Genomic DNA, 15,427 nt, shown 5'->3' with positions numbered 1-15,427 from the left:
CCGCACGACGGTATTTTTGCGCGGGTTATGATGTTGGCATTGAGAGAGCTCATTATTTGCTGTTTCGAAAAAAAAAATTGAGCAACCACTGATGTTAAGGCTTGGGTGGGCCGGATTAAAGAGCGGAGTGCGCCTCACGCTATAGTTTGCCCACCGCTGGCCTGACTCCTCAGGTCAGACGGCCTCGGTCGGGTACCAAATCGATTGGAGTGGACAGTGACGTCCCCATGCAGTTAAACGGCGGTGTGTTGGACCAACCGACCGCGGTTTAAGGTGGACTTGTTAAGGTGAAAAAATGCCAAATAAGACCAAAAAGGTACTGCAGACAATGGATTGATTAGTAGTACAGCAAATGGAAATGATGTCTTTGGTTAGAACACGACAGCGCCCCGTCAGCGGTGATTTCATGGCGTTTGTCTGATGCTAAAAGGCGCGTGTTTTTGTCGCCCGTTGCGTCTTTCGGGCCCTACCTCGCACGTAGAGGTTGGCTGGCGAGGAGTAGCGCACACCTTGAGAATTGGTGGCCACGCACTCGTACTTCCCTTGGTCGGTTTCCTCGCTGTTCTCGATCTGGAGAGCTCCTGAGGGGAGAGGGAAGAATGACGTTGGGTGGAGTCAAAGACATTTTTGACGGCATCCGGCGATCACACGGCGCAGGTCCGTTTGGTCTTTTGCTCCGTCTTGGACGTTGTGACCCTCGGGGATCTCCACTCGCATCGCTTCCGCATCCATCAAAGTCTGTTTTGTTGTTATTTCTTTCATAGCGAGGCAGCGTTTCAACAGAGTACAACAAATATAAGGCAACGCTTCCTTGAAAACAAACGGCGGCTCAAGATACAATCGCTCGTTCGGCTGATATTTTGCTTTGACTTGAGAGCAAAAATATGAGATGCCGTATGGTGATGGTGAGTTTGCGTATCGAAAGGAAGCCCCCCCAAACAACCTTTTGCCAACAGCAGGGGTGTCCAAACTTTTTGGCCAGATTTTATGTGGTAAAATGTCGGGGGGCCGACCTTGGCTGACATTCTTTACATTGAACAACAATATTGTTCAACAAATTTTAGTAAGCCAGTCTGTTTCACATTTCCATTTTTATTTTAATTTCAACAATCTTAAGAATTTATTTTGGTTCATTTGAAACAGGAATTTGAAATATGACATATCAGTCAATATAAACACGGAGTGATGTCTTGTTAACTCGTGAGTGATGCCCTCTAGTGTCTAAATGCTATTACTCATTTAGTGAATGCTATTACTCATTTAGCCACTAGAGGGAAGCAGTACTCTATGAAACATCACTCCCCAGTCTACGAGACCTCAGTCAATGCAACACGTGTTCCATTGCGCCCAACCTGCGGGCCAGACGGCACTGATTTTATGACGGGGGGCCGAGGGCCGGATGAAATTCGACCGCGGGCCGGATTTGGCCCGCGGGCCGGACTTTGGACATGCCTGGCCAACAGTATGTACCCAGCACCCCACAGCAACATCCCAATGATACCCTTTAACTCATCCACTTGCCTCTTTTATTTCCTCAATTTTCATTCTCCAACATTCCGTGTCTCCCTAAACTAAAATAATTCCCAACATTTGTCAGGTGCTCTTTTCTTCACCTGGTTTCAAAGAGTTCTATTTTTTCTGCTACTTCATCCCCCCCTCCTCCCTCCCCCCTCTCGCTAACGGGCCTTTTGAATTACCAGCAGTGCTTTTTTTTTTTTTGTCACATTCATCTCATCCGAAACCAACTTTGACATGAAGCCTGAGGAGGAAGTACATAACCAGGCTTTCCACTCTGCTGCATTGCGCTGAGCAAAGACAAAAAAAAAGGAAGAAGAAGAAGAAAAAAAAAAAAAGCTATCACAATCCATAATACACACCTCGTACACACGCTAACCGTAGAACCAAAAGAAAACCCACGCAGTCATACGCACACACGTCAATACATCCATGCACAAGCTATAGCATACTATACAGTGAGGCACATTCAATCCCTCAGGCTGGTTAAAAATATCTCCAGTACATAGAAAAAAATTAATAAACTGCTCAGAAAAAAAAAAAAATCACGGGAACATTTGGAGTTGCATTGTGTTGTTTAAGTATTCCCTTTATTTAAGATTAAGATCAAGAAAACCTTTCTTGTTTTATTGATGTCTTTTTAAAAATATATATATACTGTATATTTGAGCAGTGCATATGCAAGCTAGGGGCAAAGCAATTACCACTGAATTGTGGCCAATGAGACGAAAAAATGTTTTTTTCCACATTGATTTGGGAGTATGGTGAGAGTGTAGACACATTTAGGTTTAGAATTGAACGGTGGAAATCGCTAGCCAGCTATCAATGGCCCTAAAAAGTCATGGGCCTACTATAAGATAACTACAATAAAAGCTTCCACTTGTGCGCTATGCACATATCGTTAAGAATAAGATGCTCAACATCCCGTTTCAATGGCTGAAACTCGACTTTGTTTTCGGGTTTAGGATCCTCATTTGTAGCCGTACGTTAATTTTGGCGGAGGCAAATGCTCCCGTAAAAATTTGTGAACCGGGTCCAATTACAGCAAATCAAAAGGCCAACAAACTGCCCCCGGCCAGATCGCTGACTTCTTACTCAAATAGGATCGCTTTCTGATGTCGGATTTGATGCTATTTGAAGAGTAAATATCTTTTTAAAGGTTTAGTTGAAATAACACTGCGTTGGAACGTTGCCGTGAGTGTTATTCTCCATTACAACACCCGCATAATGTCGGTTTAATGAACGGCGATCCCGCTCGTATTTCCCGTTTAAATGAAACGTAGCGCAGTACGGCGTACAGAAGATAACTGTCGCAAAACATTGAATCTAATGGAGGACTCTCATATCCAATTGCATCCAGCTTGTACACCATTAAAAAAAAAAAAACTCATAAAATGAGTCCGATTACCTTGTAAGTGGCTTTTGTGTGTCTTTTTGTGCATCGTTCTCCAAGGGTGGGATAAAGTTTGATTTTTTTTTTTTCCAGCCACTTTCGTCTCAACGTTGAGAGCTCAAGCTCGGCAATCAATCATCCACCATGACACATGAAAGGAAAACAGCTCATGCCCCCCCCCCACTTCATTCACAATGAAGGGAAAGCATGTGATGAAATGGATTAAGAAATCCTTGAGCCCAAAAAGTGTCCACTGGAAACAAAGTGTAGTCAGACGGTGCTGATGTCAGATCGACATAAAGACCACAAAAACCTTTGTCGAGCGCAAAAGGTCACAATACGTGCGGATACTGCGGATACACGAACGAGCAGCGGTCAATCAGTCGGCTAAAAGCGTGACCTACAAAAAGAGATAGTTGAGGAAAAAGAAATGGACAAGTAAGCTCCTTAAAGACATGTGAGCTCTGTCACAGCCCAGTTGCAGGAAAATGCTTGAAGGTGTTTGATGACTATCTTGGCTGAAATGGGACACCTGCAGTCGTACGCCACCCATCTATGAACTGACTTTTCTTATTTCGAGTCACGATTGGAATGCTTTGGACGTGCATCACTTTGTTTCAAGTAACATTGAGGTGAGTTGAGTCGATCCTCTTGTTAGTATCGTTCCACTATGTCAAAAGTTGTTCATTTCATCCAAAATAAAGTCGTTTTATCTTCCTAACCGCTTGATCCTCACTAGGGTCGCGGGGGGTGCTGGAGCCTATCCCAGCTGTCTCCGGGCAGTAGGCGGGGGACACCCTGAATCGGTTGCCAGCCAATCGCAGGGCACACATTGAGACGAACAGCCATCCATGCTCACACTCACACCTAGGGACAATTTAGAGTGTTCAATCAGCCTGCCATGCATATTTTTGGAATGTGGGAGGAAACCGGAGCACCCGGAGAAAACCCACGCAGGCCCGGGGAGAACATGCAAACTCCACACAGGGAGGCCGGAGCTGGAATCGAACCCGGTACCTCTGCACTGTGAAGCCCACGTGCTAACCACTGGACTACCGGGCCGCCCAGTCGTTTTATTGATATAGTTAATTCACATTAAAATAGCATCAAGAAAACCAAACACATCCTTCTTGTTTCCAAATTTTTCCCCAACCTTTCACCACACCCCGATTGGTCGGTCAGGCAGGTCTATCCATTGCTCAGCAGTCAACCTCCGGGGCCAGATTGCAAGCCATCTGCTAGGCAGTCGGTGTCACGGTCCGTTAAGTGCTTTGGGGAAACTCATGCCATATATTGACAGATACACTGTCATACTTTAAAAAAAAAATCTTTTTTTTTAGCTTTTATGCATTGCCATGTCAATCAAAACATGCCTTCAACCCTTTCAGGGACAGCAGTCGCTGCAGTGGACAGCTTATCATGTTCTCGGGTTACAGGTTGTCATTATTGGTGGATGAAAGGGTTGAACGCTATTTACGTGCACACGCAGCCTGCCAGCAACGCGACAATATACACAAAGCAGAAGAATCCGATCACAAATGACCAGTTGCATTTTTAAAGCATCCTATGGGAATGTTTTACGTTTTTGTCATGTTGTTGGATGAAAAATCGATTTTGAACTGCTCCAGATGCACCTCGCGCAGTTATGTGTTGCGATCAGGGGGCTTTTATATAGTATTGGTGTTTTTTTTTTATAATTGCACGGCGGGGGTATTAAAAGGCAGATTAAGTGGGGTAACAAATACAAAACAGACCACCGCCGGTATATTCCTACAAATAGATTCTGGCTGGGCCGTTAAGGCGTCGCCCTCCGGGAAACAACAAAAGCCCCCCGAAAGGCGGCGTTTATGTACCCTTGACACTTGCCTTTTACGGCTAGGGGAACCTTTTCAGCCCTGAAAAGGGCACAATGGAGTTCGATAATTAGCCTGATGGAATACTGTACATTAATGTACTTTGTGTCAGGCGGGACAGAAATTGATTGCGACTCTATTTCTGGAAATATGGAATCTTTCTAAAATAGGGTGCAGTTAATATCCCAAACCATTTTTTTTTCATGCTCACCCATACGAGCCACAGGAATATTTCCACATCTCAATAAAGAAAAAGAGAGAGCATGTCCCCAAAAGACACCCCTGGCTGAGATCCGGTGAGACTCGGCAGCCGTCTCCAAAATCAGAGGCAGAGCTTGGGAGGTGCCCTCATTTGAGTGATCAGAAAGGAGCATCATCCACACATCATCCTGACACTATTTTGTGCGTGGCTCGGGTGTAATTGATTTCCTCTAAGGCGTCTCACGGCAGCGTTTGGTTCATTATACGGCAACATTTTGTTGCTGGGCCCTGTCGTGCTTTTGTTGAGTTGAAATCCCATTAGAAACTGAAGCGTACCTTGCAATTTGTCTTGATACTCTTTTCATCGGAGTGATACTTGGCCTCACGTGCTGCACTTGTGAATAAGTCTCATGTCCGGGTAACTCTCAACTAACTATCGGAGAAGGGGAGATGAAATATATGACGGGAGATGATGAAGTACGAGATAACTCGACCCGAGACCCTACGTCAGCAGTGCGGCCGAGCGCTGAATAACGCAGAGTGTCAGTTTTGTGTAGGTTTTATATCTCTTTTGTGGCCACCATTGAAAGAGGAAACAAAATCTTACGTCACGTTCGGGGCTCCATGCATATTTTTTTGGGGTTATCATTTGCCACATTTTGTCAACGTGTACAAGTGGCTCATTCTATTAATAGCATCATGTTGTTATGAATCTAATTTGAGATGGATTTTTTTTTTTTTTTGGTGAGCATTACTTAGCCTGCAAATTACAGACAGAGCGCTTGCAAGTGAGGGATTTGCACCAGCTGCCAATATTCCTTCCTTACAGAAGTTAAGGGAACTGCAGCACGGTTCATGTAAAAACGGAGCCATGCTATGCTTTTAAATGAAAAACCTTATTTTTAAATATACCGGTATTATTAATCTTATCAGCCATCACCTTACTTCTATGCTGGTACCATTAACTGACTGTATTTGATGCTTGAACAAGCGTTAATGTCATGAAAATGTGACTTTTATCAAGATTTATGATGATGACGGTTTGGCTCTGATTGTTTTATTTTTTTTTTCCAACAGTAAAAACTGTTCACAACAGGAAGAGATGGAATAGATTGTGTTGGACTTTCATGGCCGTGGTCCTATCATAGGAAATTGTTTGGCATAGATACAGTATTGACTCGACAAAAAAAAAAAAAAAAAAAAGCAATGTGTGTTTTTTTACCGGTGCAAAAAATTAAAAAAAAAAAACGAAACCAAAACATCCATGAATAAGGTCAATCCTTTGACAGCCAGGCAGGTCAGCTGTTGCAAGAAACGTTTGAAAGTTTCCAAAGCCACATTTCTACAAATGGAGATTGCAGATGAAAGGTTGACAAAGGGGTAGGAAGCGATCAGTGAAGTGTGTCGGCCGACAGAGGCGAGATAGCAAAAGCCGGCGAAGCGGACGAGCCCCGCATAACGTGGGTTTGGACTACAGCAAAACGATTTTTGTCTCACCATCACTTTCATTACCCCCGAGAACAGCTGAGGGGGAAAAAAAATAGCTGAGGAAATGCTTGTCTGCTTATTCCAGGAGAGACTGTGCGGTCTCTGCAGAGGAGCACAAACAAAGCTGAGCAAACTGTCTTTAGTGCAAAACGCTCATCCCTCGATCTGCCTGTCAATACACGCGTTGCTCTCCTGTCTCCAAAAGCAAACATTCTTTCATTTGACGTGATTTCAGTATGAGTAACAACAACAACAAAAAAAGCATCACATCCGTCAAAGAAATAAAAAATCCACCTGACACCATAGGCCTTGGTTTTGAGCGGTTTCTGTGATGCATGTTTAATTTAGTGGGTTTGTGAGGCATGAGTTGCTTTGTGGCACGGCTGGAGTTGCGGGGTTAAAATAATACGTGTATAGGGTGAGGCGCCTATTAAGCATCAGGAAGTTGATTAAAAACAACGACGTTCCCCTTGGCTGCAGAATTAAGCAAATTCATCAAATTGGCTCTGAAAAGGTTGTAAATCCCCACGGCGTCAGTGAGGAGCATGTAATCTCTCGATGGTAATCACAAATAAAGCATGATAATCGCCAAATTTAGAGCAATGGGGATTTGATACGATAGAGCATTTCTAAGCTTGAGATGCATTTTTTTTTTGTTTTGGCTTTTTGTGAACCTGAATAGGCTAGAAAACGAAGTGGAAATTTCTCACCTGATCGGAGCTGTTTGATGCGGCCTTGACTGGTTCTGGGTTCAACAGGCAGAAAGTCCTTGAACCAGGAAATCTCCGGGTCGGGGATGCCACTGGCGGCACACAGCATGGTGGCCGTCCTTGTGCGCTCCACCACCTTCAGCTGGGGGCCCATATCGATACTCGGGAAGCCAAATGGCAACAGGTCCTCTGGAGGGGGGTAGAAAATAAACAGGATTCATGGACAAGGCGCCATTTGGCAATTAAGCATTAAAATAAACCGAAGAAGGCAAATAGTCAAAAAGATTGATTGGGGAAAAATAATTAGCACAGAACTGGTTGTCTGACCTTCTAGCGTGAGCACACATATTTGGTTTTGACCTTCTGTGAGTGGGATTCTGAAAACCTTTTTTGGAAGGGACCTCAACAGACTGTGACATCTGAAGCCGCAGTTTCTTCAAAATGGCTGCACCTCACATTGGTGAAAAATTTGAATCCATTTTTCATCTCGGCACTGACACAATTACAACAGAACAAAATCCATCTTTTGTTTTTCTAGCACCTAATGTCCCAATTCACAACACCCTTTGATGAAAACCTTGCTACAACACACCTTTGTGTAGAATGTGCTGTGAGAGGCCATTTCGATTTTGAAGTGTTTCCATACCGGTGCCATGCACGCATTCGGTTTGGTAGATGCTGCAACATTCGTGTCTCCTTCCATATCATCGTGAGATTACACTACGGTTTCACGTGCTGATACTGTATTCTTGTTGCCACTGGCATCCAACACATGATATTTGGAAACTGTCAGTATGCAAATATCCCTTTAAATCCACCCTAAACCCAAATTATGAGCCATCCACGTGGGGTATGTCAGAAAAAAACCCCAGGACTGGTGTCACAAAAGGTACTCAGGTTCTCTATCTATCTATCTATCTATCTATCTATCTATCTATTAGGTGAGCTATCTAGATAGCTAGCTAGATAGATAGATAGCTACATAGCTAGCTAGATATCTCGCTAAATGGATACATAGATAGATAGCTAAATAGCTAGCTAGCTAGCTAGATAGATAGATAGCTAGCTAGCTAGCTAGCTAGCTAGCTAGCTAGCTAGCTAGATAGATAGATAGATAGATAGATAGATAGATAGATAGATAGATAGATAGATAGATAGATAGATAGATAGATAGATAGCTATTTAGCTATCTATCTATGTATCCATTTAGCGAGCTATCTAGCTAGCTAGCTATTTAGCTATCTATGTATCCATTTAGCGAGCTATCTAGCTAGCTAGCTATTTAGCTATCTATGTATCCATTTAGCGAGATATCTAGCTAGCTAGCAAGCTATGTAGCTATCTATCTATCCTAGCTAGCTATCTAAAGTCCGCATGTCAAAGAGTGCTGCACGGGTTAATCTAGCATGCGTGAAATCCTCCCTTGTCTCCCTCAGAGCAGAAACATAAGACATCCACACAAACGCGGTGATGTGAGAGCCACTGTTCCCAGCCTTTCACATCTGCAGTGGCTTGAAAGAGGAGATACGAGCAAAGACAGCGGGGCCACTATATCCGTCCTCATTAAAGCCGCAGGTTTTTTTTTTCCTTCTCTCAGCTAGCTAGTCATTAGGTGATTTAGTAGGCGGGCAGACGCGCAGTAAGGTTCTCCGTGTTTCTGACAGGCCGTCACTACAGGAGGGTAAACATACTGCCCAATTGGTAAGAGAGTTGCTGAAAAGAAAAGTCATAACTCGCACACACACACACGCGACCCCCCACCCGCCCCCTCCAACCCCCGCTGACGAACACACGCCGACAGTGACGGTGGCATTAAGGCTCCGTGTGCTTGTAACGATTCCCGTCTAATAACGATGCAGAGATCTGCTCGGTAACGGCAGTTGCAATTAGAAGCCGGGATCAAAGGGACAGGCAGGGCGAAAGGGGTAATAAGGACTTGTTAGCAGTAATTGTTTAAATGCAGCGACTATTACAGAGGCCGATCTGGAAGGAGTGCCCGTGCCTCTGGGTGTCTGATTATGTCGTAAGGCTGCGGACAAGCATGTGTGCATGTTGGGCACGTGCTGGGATTTTTGGCGTGTGGCCGTGGCAATGAGGCACTCATCTCGTATGGATACTTTGTGGATACACTCCCGGTGAGGTGTTTTTGGTATGTAAAAACCCTCGGGAGGTCTTGAGACAGCAATTTCTGTTCAAAACTGGCCTTGGGGCGGCCCGGTGAGCGAGTGGTTCGTGCCTCGGCCTCACAGCGCAGAGGTCATGGGTTCAATCCCGGGTTCAACCTTCCTGTTTGGAGTTTGCAAGTTCTCCCCGTGCCTGCGTGGGTTTTCTCCGGGTACTCTGGTTTCCTCCTACATTCCAAAAAAACATGCATGGCAGGCTGATTGAACACCAAATTGTCCCGAGGTAGGAGCGCGGATGGTTGTTCGTCTCTGTAGGTCCTGCAATTGTCTGGCAACCGGTTCAGGGTGTCCCCCACCTACAGCTGCATCCCGACTCAAATAAGTGGAGCCAAAAAAAAAAAAGTAATAAATAAAGGGCCAAAGTTTTGTCCACACTTTAGCTAATGTTTGTTATCTATTCTTGTCACTTGTGGAATGGAACCTGATCCATCCAACCCACCCACCGGGTAGAAAAGCAGTCGCTTCCAGTTCCAAATACATTGGAATACGCAAACAGGCTCTCAAGTAAATAGGATTAAGCATCTCGATGACAGCAATCCAGATGGTCAGACGCGTAATCAAGCATCCATCAGCCCCTCCACTTCCCTCCTTTCCTTGCGCTTTTAACCACTACCTCTCTTGCACATACACTCCGACACCTCCTCCAGACCTGCGCCCTATAATTACATATTCCACTTTCCCGCAGCCGAAAAAGCAATTAGCAGTGGCAATTTCCTTGGCTGATAAATCAAGCCCACGGAAGTCTCCTGGACGGAAGGACAACGCAAGCCGCCCAAATGTTGTCAGCTTTGGAGTCCGTCCCAAATGTCGCGTCAAAGGTCCGCTTGTCGTGCCCCGTTGTATTTCTTGCAGCCTCCTGCTACCTTAACATATGACAGACGTGTGCCATCTGCTCCCAGGCACTGTTCTATGGTGGAATCCAGCTTCAATGGTGATAGAATCAATCTTTTTTGGGGGGGGAATTCATCTACTTTGAAGCGTCATGGTCGGATGGGAACATCAAGCAGCCGAAAGTTGAGAGTTGATGAGAGAAATGACGCCAAAAGGCAAAAGTAATGATTCTCATAGCTGGTGCGGCCCCCTGTTGAGAGAAATAACCCGGCGATAAAAACGCAGGATGTGGACCAACTCTCTCAAGTATCCCCACGGCGGATCAATGCTAATGATCCCGCCGAACTGGTGAAAGGGGGAGGAGGGACAGGAAGTTGAGCGGGGGATATCGATAGGCAGGTCAGAATGGTCCCCTGAGGTCAAGAATACGCTATGCCTTACATCTGCTGCCCTCTGCCCCCGCCTCAACCTCCCCCCTTCCTCCTGAGAGGACTGATATGTTTTTTTTTTATCGCCACGACGTCTGTGACTTGCATCTCCGGGTGTTGATAACCGCACATCACCGCGCGGGGGTCAGGGCGGACCAGTCTCGTGTATTCCAGGTCGATATTGAGCAATTCACGGTTGACCATTTAAAGTCAAATTCCCTGCAACACAGATTGTGACCAAAATCTTCTTGAATGAGGATTAACTCGCTGAAGTGTTGGGTTTGTGTGTGTGTGTGTGGGGGGGGGGGGGGGGGGGGGGTTGTTGGATGTTTTTTTTTTTGTCATGTCGCTACACCACAGGGTACCAGTGGAGGTGTTCGGATGACAATGGAACGGTAAATTGAAATGATAGCGACATCTCTCCTGGCTGCTACGCCCCTTTTATGCAACACAAAAGTCACAATCGGTGAACTTCATTAACAAAAAGGACAACTGAACATTGAGTGTGATGGTTGCTTTCTTGTGGCCAATCCCCTGCCGGGGCGCCAGCGGTATTCTCCTGTATCATCATTTGCGTTGGTGTCATTTAAATGAATAACAATATTCTGCGGAGGGGAAAAAGTGGAGAACATCCCTCATATTTGATAGACTTTTGTGAGCTACTGCGACAGCGGGCTCACCTGTATGACGCAAAAACACGACGCATCTCTTATTTGTCATACAATATTTTTGTGTTCATATTTACTTTACGTTGATTAAAAAAAAAATTGTCATTAATTCTTTTTAGACAATGACACCGGAACATTCCAGGATTTCCTGTTTGACTTTTTTTTTCTTCAATACAAACAATGTGCAATGTGCATATTGCGCAAAACATGCACGCATATTCTGCACATAGCGCACATGTCACAGGTACCGGACGCTAACGTTACGGTTGACTGGTGAGGAGAAGAGGGATGGCATGTGGGAGCTGCAGGTATCGAGCCAGCCTCCTGGATGAGTCAGCGGCTGCTTGAAATAGATACTGCAGGCACGGCCTTGATCACGCTTTTCGCCAAATGAATCATTTATCAGACACAAACACTGCAGTAAAAAAATAAAAATAAATAAAAAATAACGGGTGCAGCTTTTTTTCCCCATCTCCTGGATAAATTGATAAAACAGCATATGGTAAACCGAGCAGCAAGTCAATAAACACAGAGCGCGTCAACAGCGTTTTCAGGAACAATTGGCAAGGAACCAGCCGGCATTGTTTCCCGGAGCCGCGTTGTTTGTGCGCATGACGAAGTTGAGCGCGTACATTTTGGCCCGACGATGTTTACAGAAGGACATCCGGGCCGGGTGCCCAAAAAAGCAGGCGGCGTAAGCAACCCGATTCGGGCAAATATGCAATTCATTCTTCGAACCGACACACAGAGTCAAGGACCTCGCGCAAATGATGCAAACACACCAAAACTGATTCCAGTTTTTCTCTCCCGTGTCGCTAAGCTTTTTGTTCACGTCACTCACGCGCACGCACACACAATGGAAAATATTTTTTTTTTAAAAATCAGCATTGTCCAGGTTGAAAGACCCGCTGCTGCTTCTTCTTCCTCCGGTTCATCTGTGTCAGGAAAGTGCCCGGGCACATGAAAGAAGCCTCGAATAAAAGACGATCGCGGGGAGCCTGATTCAGGAATAATCTGCGCTCCTCAGAGGCGCTAATGCTTTGACTCCTATAGACTGAGGAGGAGCACTTTAAATGCTAATGGCCATTTATGAGAATAGATCACCACGCGACACAATGAAAAATAAGGCCCGCGAGTCACTTTGCTTCGGCTCAGCACATCAAACACGGCCGTGTCACACACACGCACACACACATTTCCATGCAAACAAGCATGGAGAATCCCGTGCGCAATGAGGAGAAAAGGGAGACAGGAAGTGTAAAAAAAAAAGGTTCTCCACTCAAGGAGTGTAATCCTCTTGCAGGACGAGATTTTTTTTTTTCTGGGCTGCCAGTGCAGCAGACACCCGAGGGGGAGTCGGTGGGGGGTTGGGGGGGTATCTGATCTGACTGTCCGTCATATGAAGGGTGTTTATGGTGGCGGCAGATCATCTCTCTTCCCTTCTCCTCCCTCACCCACGTGCCTCTCCCCCCACTTCACGCTTCCCTTTCTCCTAAAATGGGGCACCGGGAAATGAGTATAATCAGGATTACACTGCACACAAACATGCGCATCGCAACCTGCACTCCTAAAGAAGGAGTTGACGCGTTCGCACGCAGTCGTAGCACAAACAAGCACACACCCCTGCTGCAGCCATGAGCGCCTCTCGCCCACCGGAGGTTTTCCAACATGCAGAAGTGCAGATATCCGCATTTCCTGAAGGCTCAACGAAATGATGTGCATGGAAGTGCTTGGTTTGCAGCGAAAGCGAAAGTCGGGGGGGTCGGGGAGAGCGTTCGGACAGACTTTGAGGTCAGGCAGGGAAAAAAAATGAATAAAACAAGAAGAGGAGAAATTAGAAAACGGCCTGCCGTGGGCTATAAGAAGCCACGGAGAGTAGTGAAAGAAATGTGAAATGAGCTAGCGTGTATGTAATGGAAGAGAAAAGGTAACATCCGAGAGCTCAGTGACGATAGCCTGCCACATCTTCGTCCATTAGAGCAGTAAACCACATCCGGAGGCCCACCACAAGCACCACACCAGCTGCTATTAAGGTCGCTCAACCATTATACTAAATGGTGACATACAGCATGGGAGTGGACTCAAATACTGGCTTTTTTTTAAGTATTATTATTTATTTTTTTTGTGGAAAAGCTTTGGCCACAAATGGAAAGCATCTTTGTGACATCAATGGCCCAGAGACTATTTTCTTGAATGTATGGTTTGATATTTTGGGAGACTTTATACTTAACGCCAGTCGTGGATGACATGATCTTTTCTGAAGTGTCTTCATATTTTATAGTTTGTTGGTCTTCAGGGCTTTCGAGTCATTCGTGCAAAATATTCAAATCTAGTGAGTTGTACTATCGAAGATGATAGGAAATAATTGACGTTGTGTAGGCAGATTAATATTTCATCTTATGGCTACCGTCTAATACAAAATAAGTGGAAAAAATGAATGTGTGTGAATTTTCCAGTGATAACGTTGCCTATTGCCGTTTTAGCTAGGTCACAATCTTTTTTTTTTTTTTTGTGTTAAGCATACGACCGTGTAGGAAAGCCAAACAACGAGTGGGCTGACGGAACCCCGTCTAAGTGGGATTATCATATCGTGCCCTTTAAGGTGTTGTGAAGTCGAAGCCTTTAAGCCTTTATATTAAAAAACAATGAGGCTGAAGGTCATGCTAGCATAGTCACGCGCAGTTCTGCTGTGTTTCATCCCATAAAACGCTGGCCTGAAAACATACTCGATCAAATGCGCGAGAACATTAGGAACGCGCGGATTTGATTTTGGCGAGTCCGGTTTGAAAAAATTCAGCCCGCGTGACAGAAAACACGGGAAAATTCATTTCGTAATCTTGTGATTCGGCTTCGCGATACGACGCGTTTGGCGTACAAATGTACTGTCGTTAGCTTGCTAAGCTCCAAGATATGGTCGAAATATTAGAAACGCCAATCGGTATAATATCACAAATACAAAGGTTTTGTATTGTTCAAATTATACTTCCGAAATTGAAAATTGATTGAGCATTATTTTGAATTCTTGACATAGCTTCATGTAGCTAATTTTCTTACTGATGAGCGTACAACTGAGCCAGATTAGCTTTAGCTATCTTTGCTACATGAATTCGATTTTATGAGCTGATTTTAGATGAGGGTTCTGGAGAAAGAAGCAAACAAATGAAAAACGAGCACTACGAGTCTTCGGCCTTCCCTGCTGGAAAAAAAAAATTTCATTGGATGATTTGTTTGTTTGTTTGTTTGTTTGTTTGTTTTACATGTGAGGTTAAACGTTGTCGACGTCCCTCGCAATCCTCTCTTCAATTCGGTGCGAGGAGCTGCTGATTCGGAGGAATCAAATCAAAGATGTCACGATGACGTCATTTGGATTCAAGTGAACACAAATACAAACATTGTGAGCGCACGCGCGGCGGGAGGCTCGCCCACCCCCCAGGTGACGGTCATCTGGTAATGGCTTTTAGATTGGGGCTGTGTACAAAGATGATGGGCCGGGTTAACAGATGGCCAAGGGACGCCCGGGCCAACCTTCTGTTCATCAGTGGGCAGAAGCCATTCTTCCCTTCTCCCCCCCCCCCCACTCCTCCGCCATCCCATTCCATCCCTTTTGTTTCACTTGACTCACGCCACCACCCGTTTCTTCACCCTCTAGCAACTGTGCTTCACCTCTCCTCAACCTCTCCTCCTCCCTCTCGCCTTTGCTTCCTCAATATCCGCCAGCAGATACGGGTTTGTCTGCCAGCCCCGAGTCTAATCCCCCCCCCACCACTCTTTTTTTTTTCCAGGGCCTAGCCGCTGTTGCGACCGTCCCTTCCCATTTCTTTGTCCTTTGCTGCTGTGCTGGGCAGATGGCCAGCGCTCACAGCTGCAAGTCAAGTTCATAGCGTGTTGGAGCACCGCGTCGGAGAGCATTCCTCCAAGGAGGCTGTGAAGCGGTGATTAAACGGGCACTCTGGCCGGGATGCGCCAGTGATTGGGGCATGCTGGGATACAGCGGCTCCGATAGCCTGCGAGCCTGACGCCACCATAAAAAGAACAGTCAACTGCAGCTTCGTGCCGAGCTCGAGGCTTTGGCAACAACCCAAGCCAGGGCCCCCCCCCCCGCACATGTAAGAGAATGATGAAGCACATGGGCTCCTTTGTCCAGAGGTGACAAAAAT

At 45.6% G+C, this 15,427-nt stretch overlaps 1 protein-coding gene across 8 annotated transcripts in view; it reads right to left on the bottom strand.

Annotated features, from left to right (window-relative positions):
• Positions 1–15,427, bottom strand: part of LOC127616131 (receptor-type tyrosine-protein phosphatase S-like) — a 73,329-nt gene that overhangs the window by 34,947 nt on the left and 22,955 nt on the right. For all 8 annotated transcript variants that reach the window (XM_052087556.1, XM_052087551.1, XM_052087552.1 and 5 more), the window contains exons 5-6: positions 7,161–7,349; positions 471–581 (exon numbers count right to left, since the gene is read on the bottom strand). In XM_052087556.1, coding sequence (XP_051943516.1) covers positions 471–581; positions 7,161–7,349 — 300 coding nt within the window. The remainder of the gene's footprint in view (positions 1–470; positions 582–7,160; positions 7,350–15,427) is intronic.

Source organism: Hippocampus zosterae, chromosome 15, assembly GCF_025434085.1.
Source record: "Hippocampus zosterae strain Florida chromosome 15, ASM2543408v3, whole genome shotgun sequence".
In the NCBI taxonomy this organism is placed as follows: domain Eukaryota; kingdom Metazoa; phylum Chordata; class Actinopteri; order Syngnathiformes; family Syngnathidae; genus Hippocampus; species Hippocampus zosterae.
Note: the sequence above shows the minus strand (reverse complement) of the source record. Positions and strands in the feature narration are given on the sequence as shown.